At 41.3% G+C, this 12,305-nt stretch overlaps 1 protein-coding gene across 1 annotated transcript in view; it reads right to left on the bottom strand.

Annotated features, from left to right (window-relative positions):
* The window catches only part of LOC111950176 (NALCN channel auxiliary factor 2-like), a 56,983-nt gene extending 46,074 nt beyond the window's left edge, over positions 1–10,909 (bottom strand). The window contains exon 1 of the mRNA XM_023967578.2: positions 9,725–10,909. Within this exon, the coding sequence (XP_023823346.1) occupies positions 9,725–10,450 (726 nt within the window). The 5' untranslated portion in view covers positions 10,451–10,909. The remainder of the gene's footprint in view (positions 1–9,724) is intronic.
* Between the last annotated feature and the right edge of the window lie 1,396 nt (positions 10,910–12,305).

The raw sequence follows: 12,305 nt of genomic DNA, 5'->3' as shown, positions 1-12,305 counted from the left end.
GATGTCTTCATTTAATGTGAGTCTCTGATCCTTGCAGAAAGGAGTTCCACAGTCACGTCCCCTCCACTAATAGGCACCCTGAGATGGGAGAGCTGATTAAAAACACAGTCCTCTCAGTTTGAAAATAGTAGAATAAACAGTCTGTGAACATGGCAAACTAATGGTTAAGTAAGTTAGTTAGTTATATCTCACTCTTTCTTTGTTGCCTACCACTTTACATACAAGAGTGTGCAAAGCTGTCATCAAGGCAAAGGGTGGCTACTTTGAAGAATKAAAAATAWAAAATATATTTTTATTTGTTTAACACTTTTTTGGTTACTATATGATTCCATATGTGTTATTTCATAGTTGTGATGTCTTCACTATTATTTTACAATGTAGAAAATAGTAAAAATGAAGAAAATCCCTTGAATGAGTAGGTGTGTCCAGACTTTTGACTGGTACTGTATCTCTCTATTATGCGTGGGAATAGTTTGGAACAGATTTCCAAAATAAAAATGACTTGGAGCTGATTTGCTGGTGTTTTTATAGTATTTTATGCCCAACAATAAAAATACATGTTATTACTTTTTTTTCTCCGAAAACWTGGGGGGCCAAATAAAATCACCTAAATGCCAGTTGGGGAACCCTGTTGTAGACAATGTAAACAATCACATCTATACGCTGACTCGGTGAMTGAGTAAGGAAGTGCATTGGAGATGTTGTACCCACTGTGACTATTAAAACCTACCCCAACCAGAAACCGTGGATGGATGGTGGCATTCGCGCAAAACTGAAAGCTCGAACCACCGCATTTAACCATGGAAAGAGGTCTGGGAATATGGCTGAACATAAACAGTGTAGTTAATCCCTCTGCAAGAAATCAAACAAGCAAAATGCTGGTACAGGGACAAAGTGGAGTCGCAATGCAATGGCTCAGACACAAGACGTATGTGGCAGGGTCTACAGGAAATCATGGACTACAAAAAGAAAACCAGCCACGTCCCGGACACCGACGTCACGCTTCCAGACAAACTAAACACCTTCTTTGCCCGCTTTGAGGATAATACAGTGCCCGCTAACAAGGAGTGCGCCCCCTCTCCTATTCCGTGGCCGACGTGAGTGAAACACTTAAACGTTTTAACCCTCGCAAGGCTGCTGGCCCAGACGGCATCCCTAGTCACGTCCTCAGCGCATACGCAGACTAGCTGGCTGGTGTGTTTACGGATATATTCAATCGCTCTCTATCCCAGTCTGCTGTCCCCACATGCTTCAAGTTCCTGTACCCAAGATGGCAAAGATAACTGAACTAAATGACTACCGCCCCGTAGCACTTACTTCTGTCATTATGAAGTGCTTTGAGAGACTAGTCAAGGATCATATCACCTCCACCTTACCTGCCACCCAAGACCGATTTCAGTTTGCATACCACTCCAACAGGTCCACAGACGATGCAATCGCCATCACACTGCACACTGCCCTATCCCATCTGGATAAGAGGAATACCTATGTATGAATGCTGATCATTGACTACAGCTCAGCATTCAACACCATAGTACCCTCCAAGCTCATCATAAAGCTAGAGGCCCTGGGTCTCAACCCTGCCCTGTGCAATTGGGTCCTTGACGTTCTGACGGGCCGCCCCCAGGTGGTGAAGGTAGGAAACATCTCCACTTCGCTGACCCTCAACACTGGGGCCCCACAAGGGTGCGTGCTCAGCCCCCTCCTGTAGTCCCTGTTCACCCATGACTGCATGGCCATGCATGCCTACAACTCAATCATCAAGTTTGCAGACGACACAACAGTAGTGGGCTTGATTACCAACAACGACGAAACAGCCTACAGGGAGGAGGTGAGGGAATTCGGAGTGTAGTGTCAGGAAAACAACCTCTCACTCAATGTCAACAAAACAAAGGAGATGATCGTGGATTTCAGGAAACAGCAGAGGGAGCACCCCCCTATCCACATCGAGGGGACAGCAGTGGAGAAGGTGGAAAATGTTAAGTTCCTCGGTGTACACATCACACACAAACTGAAATTGCCCACCCACACAGACAGTGTGGTGAAGAAGGCGCAACAGCGCCTCTTCAACCTCAGGAGGCTGAAGAAATTTAGCTTGTCACCCAAAACCCTGACAAACTTTTACAGATGCACAATCGAGAGCATCCTGTCGGGATGTATCACAGCCTGGTATGGCTACTGCATCGCCTTCAACCACAATGCTCTCCAGAGGGTGGTGCGGTCTGCACAATGCATCACCGGGGGCATACTACCTGCCCTCGATGACACCTACAGCACCCGATGTCACAGGAAGGCCAAAAAGATCATCAAGGACAACAACCACCCGAGCCACTGCCTGTTCACACCTCTACCATCCAGAAGGCGAGGTCAGTACAGGTGCATCAAAGCTGGGACCGAGAGAATGAAAAACAGCTTCTATCTCAAGGCCATCAGYCTGCTAAACAGCAATCAGTAACTCAGAGAGGCTGCTGCCCACTTTAATAAATGGATCACCAGTCACTTTAAACAATGCCACTTTAAATAATGCCACTTTAATCATGTTTGCATATCTTACATTACTCATATCATATACTGCATTTTATACCATCTATTACACCTTGCCTAGGCTGCTCGGCCATCGCTTATCCATATATTTAAATGTACATATTCTCATTCACCCCTTTAGATTTGTGCGTATTAGGTAGTTGTTGGGGAATTCTTAGATTACTTGTTAGATATTACTGAACTGTCGGAACTAGAAGCACAAGCATTTCGCTACACTCGCATTACCATCTGCTAACCATGTGTATGTGACCAATCAAATTTGATTTGATTTGATTTATTTTTATTGCACATTCTGCAAATCACCAGCAGAGGGCATTTTGAATCCAATTTCACGTTCACTGTTTGTAATGCTTACAAATTGGATCATAACTCAAAGTAGCAGGAGACCAAAATGTCATAAATATGCTAACTTTGATTAATTATTTCTCAATTGTGCTTTTAGATACAAATGTCAAATATATGTCAACAATCCTTCCTCCAAAAGACCATTCTATGGATTAAATCTTGTGAAAAAAATCTTGGTCTCTTTTTGTCCTGGTTTCGTGAGGAACTCACTCTAATGTGAAAATGTGACATAATTCCATTTGTCAAAGTATCTTCGCACCCTTTGATACAAAGTTATTTGTGCCAAATCTTAAGATAAACGCAGATGGATACAATCTCACTCAATAAAATGCCCTTGCGCAACAAATTGAAATGCAAGGTGTCAGTATTCTACAGTAAATTAGTCATCAGGTGTTCTCTGGAGTTTGTTTCAACTTGAAGTGCTGATGCCAAAACTGTTTGAAACTCATCTTATCTAATTATTGAAATTGGTTCATAGAAAGATTTGTTTTTGAAAATAAAACTGCTCCAATTCTGCAGTTTTTTTATAAGGGATTTTATATGATGCCCACGCATAATGAAAGTGTAATAAAACTTTTATAACTAGCAATATTGACCTTTGTCACCAACAAATATTTTTTCAGATAGACACCTCAAACTATACTATTAAATACACTACATGACCAAAAGTATGTGGACACCAGCTCGTCGAACATCTCATTCCAAAATCATGGCATTAACATGGAGTTGGTAACCCTTTGCTGCTATAACAGCCTCCATTCTTCTGGGAAGGCTTTCCACTAGATGTTGGAACATTGCTGCAGGGACTTGCTTCCATTCAGCCACCAAAGCATTAGTGAGGTCGGGCACAGATGTTGGGCGATTAGGCCAGGCTTGCAGTCGGCGTTCCAAATCATCCCAAAGGTGTTCGATAGGRTTGAGGTCAGGGCTCTGTGCAGGCCAGTCAAGTTCTTCCACACCGATCTCGACAAACCATTTCTGTATAGACCCCGCTTTGTGCATGGGGGCATTGTCATGCTGAAACAGGAAAGGGCCTTCCCCAAACTGTTGCCACAAAGTTGGAAGCACAGAATTGCCTAGAATGTCATTGTATGCTGTAGCGTTAAGAATTCCCTTCACTGGAACTATGGGGCCGAGCCCGAAGCATGCAAAACAGCCCCAGACCATAATTCCTCCCTCACCAAACTTTACAGTTGGCACTATGCATTAGAGCAGGTAGCGTTCTTCTGGCATCCGCCAAACCCGGATTCGTCTGTCGGACTGCCAGGTGGTGAAGAGTGATTCATCACTCCAGAGTAAGCGTTTCCACTGCTCCAGAGTCCAATGGCGGTCAGCTTTATACAGTGCCTTGCAAAAGTATTCATCCCCCTTGGCGTTTTTCCTATTATGTTGCATTACAACCTGTAATTTAAATAGATTTTTATTTGGATTTCATGTAATGGATATACACAAAATAGTCCAAATTGGTGAAGTGAAAATAAAAAAATAACTTGTTTCAAAAAAATTACAAACGGAAAAGTGGTGTGTGCATATGTATTCAACCCCTTTGCTATGAAGCCCATAAACAAGATCCAGTGCAACCAATTACCTCCAGAAGTCACATAATTTGTCCACCTGTGTGCAATCTAAGTGTCACATGATCTCAGTATATATACACCTGTTCTGAAAAGCCCCAGAGTCTGCAACACCACTAAACAAGGGGCACCACCAAGCAAGTGGCACCATAAAGCTGGAGACTCATATCTCCCTCACTAGCTTTAAGCTCCAGCTGTCAGAGCAGCTCGCAGTTCACTGCACCTGTACATAGCCCATCTGTAAATAGCCCATCCAACTACCTCATCCCCATTATTTATTTATCTTGCTCCTTTGCACCCCAGTATCTCTACTTGCACATTCATCTTCTGCACATCTACCATTCCAGTGTTTAATTGCTAAATTGTAATTACTTCGCCACCATGGCCTATTTCCTTACCTCCCTTATCCTACCTCATTTGCACACARTGTATATAGACTTTTTCTACTGTATTATTGACTGTATGTTTGTTTATTCCATGTGTAACTCTGTGTTGTTGTATATGTCTAACTGTTTTGCTTTTTCTTGGCCAGGTCGCAGTTGTAAATGAGAACTTGTTCTCAACTAGCCTACCTGGTTAAATAAAGGTGAAATAAAATGTTTTATTAAATAAAGACCATGGAGCGGGTGAATAGTTATTAATGCTCAAGTTTTCAGTTTTTTTGTCTTATTTCTTGTTTGTTTCACATTAAAAAATATTTTGCATCTTCAAAGTGGTAGGCATGTTGTGTAAATCAAATGATACAAACCCCACAAAAAATATATTTAAATTTCAGGTTGTAAGGCAACAAAATAGAAAAGCAAGCCGCTGTACTACTCCAGCCGACGCTTGGCATTGCGCATGGTGATCTTAAGCTTGTCTGCCCGGCCATGGAAACTCATTTTTATGAAGCTCCCGACGAACAGTTCTTGTGCTGATGTTGCTTCCAGAGGCAGTTTGGAACTCGGTAGTGAGTGTTGCAACGGATGTGGCTCAAATAGCCGAATCCACTAATTTGAAGGGTTGTCTACATACTTTTGTATTAAATTAGAAGTTGCCACAATATGCTGTTGAAGATTGTTATAACCTTAATCATGAGGGGAAAAAAGCTTCTTAAATTGACATTAGTCATACATTATAATCTAAGAATAATCTAAGTAAATAAACAAAGTGTAATGAATAATATAAATGCGAAGCCAAAATCAAAAAATACAAACAATCTCAAGATCAGATATTACTTGAAAACCTCAAACGTTAAGCACGGAATTGATTAACTGCATAAATAAAATATCCCTTTGTTTACGTTAAAAATGGTCTTTCTCTCTGTGGTGCCACTTTCCTCTGTGAGCACATTTATAATATTGCCATCCAGGACAACGGAGGGAGGCCACATTACAAAGCTGATGGAGCCCATTCACCAGGGTGATAAGCAGGCAGACAGCATGGCCTTCCGTGAAGGCAAGCACATAATAACTCATCAGCAGTAGGGCCCTGTAGGCTTCACTGCTTTCAGGAAGATATCAAAAACTATCAGGGCAACGACTGTAGCAGCACATAATTCGCAATGTTACTATTAGTATCAATATGACTTCCATTTAGGAGAAATGTCATGGTATCCCAATGCAAGATGTTGTTTCTACTTATACTGCAGGTATCCACTGCACAGATGTGATGCAGTATGCTTGTTACTCAWTGCATGTGGTAAAGGATGACCGCAAGCTTATGAAAGAGATGGTCCAGGTTAGCACCCTTTTATTGGTCAGATGATGCCAATCAGCAGCCAATGATCTGGACTAATACTAGGGGTGTGGGTACGTGACAACCCTGTTGTAAATCCTTCAGGAAGCTCATTGCCTCATTGATATTCTAGCGTGCTGTGAGTCAGCTGGTTCATACTCTGACACTCTCTTTGAGCCAGCCATGTTACTTCCAAAACACAGCCCTCTGGTACACAAATTATCATGTGGCTGTTTGGAGTATTTTACTTCGATGTAAAGGATGTATATTTGATAATGCAATAAGTAAGTACACATATTCACACCAATAAGTGAAAACATTAAATTGCTGAAAACGTGTGTGAAAATGTGTTAAAGGGATTAATATGGGTTGAATATAAACAGTACTCATTAAAGATGCACTATGCAGAAATCGTTCTGCCATTTCCTGGTTGCTACAATTCTAATAGTTCACCGAATTTCAGTTTATGTGACAAAACAAGCAAGTATAGTGTAGAGAATCCTTGTACCATCTAAACTGCTGTCAAATCTATTTTCCATTCCCCAAAAAGATTGTATTTTCAGTTGTTTTAAGCTGGTGTACAAAACCAAAAGTAAAAGATGCAAAAACGAAACTTAAGAACGGGAAGCATACAAATAACATAGAACCGATCTACCGCTTCTTAGACTTGCTTTCAATAAGAATGACAGATCTATAAGTCACATTTCTATGTGAATTTGGTAGGTTCGCCCAAAAAGTTGCATATTGCAGCTTCAAGATTACAATATTTTCCCTACTTTCTGGAATAGGAAATAGGTATCAAAGCAGCTTGGTGTAGTGAATGTACAAGCGTAGACTACTATCATATCTAAAAGCAGAGTGCACAGGTGCTGCTCCTGTTATTCCTACAAGAAAGATGATGTTACATAAGATTAACAGTGATTAAACATTGATTCTGATTAGACACAGTGTTCACTACTAGGCTGTATTTACTGGCTGCCTTTTTGTAGCAGCAGCAGAAGGGGATCATAAATAATTGACCATGTCATGTTTTAAATAGTGAGAACTGGTCTTAGAAAATATGTATGTAAAATCAAAAGGTAACAAACATCTCCTTCAAGCCCTACACTCTACTCTGATAACGATATGGTAATAGGAAAACAACTGGGATAGGCCTACAGGTTAAACTGAACTGGAAAAATGTGAACTATACAATTCATAGTTGTATGGACAGAGTAGTTTTACAAAACACAAAGCAGTTTTAAGAGTAAATGTGTATGAGTCAAGCATTAGACTGACAATCCCCCTCTAATCCACTGCACCTATGAAATGTGTCCATTCATTTGTGTAAAGTAGTAGCCAGGGGATACATTACATCCTAGAGGGAGGAGCTATGACTTGGCACTAGCAATGTTAAAACATAACTGAAAATGATCTGTAGCTGACCCCACCAAGAGGTTGACACCATCAATAACAGTTATGCCCGAAGGATCACTGTGTGTCCCGTCACCAAAGAAGACTGATCTGTAAGGTCACACTGTGAGCAAAATGTTTGTCCTTGGAAAGAGCAACAATTCTGTCACACAGGGGAAGGCTTTTAGGAGTTTTGGACAAGGGCCTGGAGAGGCTGTCTGAAATAACAGCATCTCTAGCCTACATAAGAGGAAAGATGAGGAATTAGCCTGTATGGGCTGTCACCTTCTATCTGTCTCCATATTTTAAGCTCTACAAACAACATAAGCCCAGTGTATGATCATATAAACAAGAATATCCACAGCGAAGGAGATGAGACATGTGAGAACTAATTGACACTGACAGCAACCTCTTCCGGCCCAAAATGTTTCAGTTCGTGTCCCTACTCACATAGAAATAGACCCTTTTGTTTGTTAACTAGTAAAATGCAGAAGCCATGTGGTTTTCTATTAAATTAATGGGCTTACTGTACATACATTCCTGAAATACTAATCATGGTATTTTAATACAGGAATACATCAAATCTTTTTTCTATTTAAAATAGTTTTTGTGCATTTGGGACATTTGTGAGAAAATACCATAATAGAGGATGTAAGTGGGGACAACAGGGCATGGGACATGAGTAAACTCATGACACATGTCACCTCAGCACAGCGCAGCGCCGCGTGGATAGGTCTCCTTAGTTGACAGGTGTTTCTTAGTTGACACTTGAAGGGCAACTGATGTGCTCTACAAAAGGTGACCTTGAGACAAAATGTCAAGACAGTCTTGTTTAAGAAGAAGACAGGGTGCCTTGCTTGTTTTTGATATGCAGCACCTGGGAACCAATTAGTAGCCTTAGGATAGGGTAGCTTCTACCGCTGGGGTGTACATATGCAGAATTAAGTGTATGTGTGGGATCAATTGTACTCTGGATAACTTCTAACATTTTCATTTGATAACAAGGTAACATTACATGAAGTTGTTACTTTGCAAGGCGTTGGATGGCTTGGCAGCCAGCAAGAAAAGGTGGATGTTATCTGAAGTTTTCAAAATATGATAATCTCATCTATATATATTTTAAATGTAGTGTTTCTCTTATACCTGTGTAATAAGATTCTAATAACGGTTGGTTAATATGCACAAGTAAATCCATCACTCATTGAAAATCCCTGAGTGCGCCTGTGGCCTTTTTGCCTGTGTTGTTTCTGCATGGAATCTTTTAAATGGATGTTAGTTCAGCCTTCCAAGTTTTTAGAACATTCATAGGTCAAAACCTTATGACAACCATCAGATAATATTACCTTTGCTCTATGTAGCGTACATCTTCTGTTTGCTGGAAGCACTGTCTCTCTTATCATCAGGGCTGTTCTTAAACCTACAGCTGTGGGTCAATAGGCTACAGCTCAGTGACAACTCTCTCCACATGTGGCACCCGGAAACAGAGTAGTTTCAAAGCCTTAGGAAACCCTGGTTGCCCGAGCTCTCATTAGAGACTTGGGAAACACCTAAGGCATCATGGCTCTATCAACACCAACCAGGGCAAAGAGTCTGACTGTGGTCCAATATGACTCATAAATACCCCTCACCACAGACATCCCTGTGCTGTGAGGTAGTGGAACATCAAAGGCTCTGCCAGACAACCCAGAGAGGGCACAGAGGGGTGACATCATCACAGCTCGACACACAGGTGGCAAGATACCAGAGCTGAGAAGTGGCATGAAAAACAAAACACTATTAACATGATTTTTGTWWTAGAAGCACAAGGAAACAAACATCTGCTATAGGTAGATATTATACAACCATGAACCACATGTATTATTATATTCATAGGCTATTCATGAATTCAGTATGAATATTCACATACAGTAGGCCTGTTCATGAATGAGCAAATAAATTGTTTCAAATGGAAAACATTCATAAGAGGTATTGTGTAGGCATACGGTACTTTGTCTGTGTAATTAGTCACCTGAAATAATTTATTGTGTGTAAATGTGTCTTCTGTAGCCTGAAGACGAAGGAGCTTTTACCGTTCCGCCCATAGCTCCCTGCTGAATAAAACAGCCATTACAAGGTAAAATGCACTTATGACAGGATGTACAAGTTGATCTTACCTTACAGTCTTCTGTGTGGGATCGGACAGAATAATCCTCCGATAAATACTTGAGAAAGAAGAAGTCAAACTCTTCATATTTTTCCTGAGCGTGTTGGTCCAGCCGCATGTACGCCTGGATACAGATGCTGCAGACATCCTCGTCATCCCCACCGCCTCTAAACAAATCCAAAACCATGTTCTGAAGACTGCAATTCAAACTGTCTGGGCTTGACATCCCCAACAGTAAGTCGGAGATGGTGTAAGAATCACAAAAAGAAAGGCTGAAATTCCTAAAATAATCAAGTAACATCTGTGKCGAGAACGTTGATGGAGTTGAGAAAGAGGACCCAAAGCCATTTTTTTGCTGATACAACGTGGTGCAGGCTGACTCCAGGTGAGTGTGGTGGCTATGAGAATCAGTGCAATGAGGACTTGGAGCAGCGGATTTGGTGAAATTGCTTAGAAAAATACCAAATTTCTCCTCATTTAGAGCCGGGTGGACCCCGTCAGTCGCGTTACTCCAGATTTTGCGGTTGCTCCTATCCTTGGACCTCAGTTTAACTCCAGCACACAGCCAGAGGTGATCAGAAAGAAGGACAGTGAAAAATAATAGGGATGCCAAAGACATTCGCCATTTCTGTACCCTCTCGGAATCGGCACAGGGTTTGTCGTTTTGTTTGGGTGCACAACAGATTTTTAACACGGCGTCATCTTCCCTTCGAAACATCCAAGCACCCCTGATCATATTTTAGGGGGGAGACAAAAGCGATCTCAGATGGGTTTTTCACCTCTGCAATATAGGCTATCCCCCAAACAATGTCACCTACCTCGTTTGCAACATGGTGATGGGAAGAATTTTCCCCAAGTTGTTGTGTCAATAAATCAATCCAGCTCCAAACCCTGGCGTCTAATTTTTACAATGATCCATCGCAAATAGATAACGTCCGGCATAATATTCCCTATACACCCAAAATTGTAACATATTGCGAAATCCTACTGACACCTCCAGCACCGGTGCAGCATCACACAAGAAACGCATAGTATGTACAAAAACGAAATCTTTATTCTATATCTGTCATCCTCAAACATGACACAATGACTTATTTTTTCTTCCGTTTCTGATGAAAAAAAAGCTACATTTGCCTCTCATCTTCTCCCTCCTTGATAGTCTCGTTTAGTCTGTCGCCATCTTCGGTTTTGCACAGAAAACCTTGAGATTTTTTAATTGAAGGGGGTTGGGGCGCCTGCGCTCTTCGTCGCCCCTGTGGTTCCACATCTCTTACATCCCCATTAACGCAAGCTCCATTCATTCCCCAGCTTTCATTCATTCCTTTCGCTGGACAGCTTTACCCCAGGAGGCATTTAAGGATAGAGATTAAACACCACGTTATTCATCTGGTTCGCAAGAAAATATTTAATGTGACTATAGATAAATGTGACAATTCATATGTTGTAAAATAATATGCCATGGTAACGGATTTAGATGATGTTGAGTGTGGTGATATACTACAACCCCAAAAATGTGAGGTCAGAAGATCATTAAATGTTAGTTCATTTCATTTTACACTTCTTTGATAGTGTTTTCCCCACAGAGAAACCACCCTCACCATATTTTAGAGTGGTACTGATTGTCATCAATTGCGACTGTAGTCCTTCTATTACTGCCTGGCTAGGCTACTAGTACTAAAGTGTGTCACAATAATAATACCAACAAAAAAAACTAACCATAATATGTATTGCATAATAATAATAATCAATCCTCACAATAATCCTAATCTCTATGGTTCTGCACATTTATTTATTTTATTTCAACTTTATTTAACCAGGTAGGCAAGTTGAGAACAAGTTCTCATTTACAATTGCGACCTGACCAAGATAAAGCAAAGCAGTTCGACACATACAACAACACAGAGTTACACATGGAGTAAAACAAACATACAGTCAATAATGGAGTAGAAAAATAAGTCTATATACAATGTGAGCAAATTAGGTGAGATAAGGGAGGTAAAGGCAAAAAAAGGCTATGGTGGCGAAGTAAATACAATATAGCAAGTAAAACACTGGAATGGTAGATTTGCAGTGGAAGAATGTGCAAAGTAGAAATAATGGGGTGCAAAGGAGCTAAATAAATAAATACAGTAGGGGAAGAAGTAGTTGTTTGGGCTAAATTATAGATGGGCTATGTACAGGTGCAGTAATCTGTGAGCTGCTCTGCCAGCTGGTGCTTAAAGCTAGTGAGGGAGATAAGTATTTCCAGTTTCAGAGATTTTTGTAGTTCGTTCCAGTCATTGGCAGCAGAAAACTGGAAGGAGAGGCGGCCAAAGGAGGAATTGGTTTTGGGGGTGACCAGAGAGATATACCTGCTGGAGTGCGTGCTACAGGTGGGTGCTGCTATGGTGACCAGCGAGCTGAGATAAGGGGGGACTTTACCTAGCAGGGTCTTGTAGATGACCTGGAGCCAGTGGGTTTGGCGACGAGTATGAAGCGAGGGCCAGCCAARGAGAGCGTACAGGTCGCAGTGGTGGGTAGTATATGGGGCTTTGGTGACAAAACGGATGGCACTGTGATAGACTGCATCCAATTTATTGAGTAGGGTATTG

Source organism: Salvelinus sp. IW2-2015, linkage group LG23, assembly GCF_002910315.2.
Source record: "Salvelinus sp. IW2-2015 linkage group LG23, ASM291031v2, whole genome shotgun sequence".
Taxonomy (NCBI): Eukaryota; Metazoa; Chordata; class Actinopteri; order Salmoniformes; family Salmonidae; genus Salvelinus; species Salvelinus sp. IW2-2015.
Note: the sequence above shows the minus strand (reverse complement) of the source record. Positions and strands in the feature narration are given on the sequence as shown.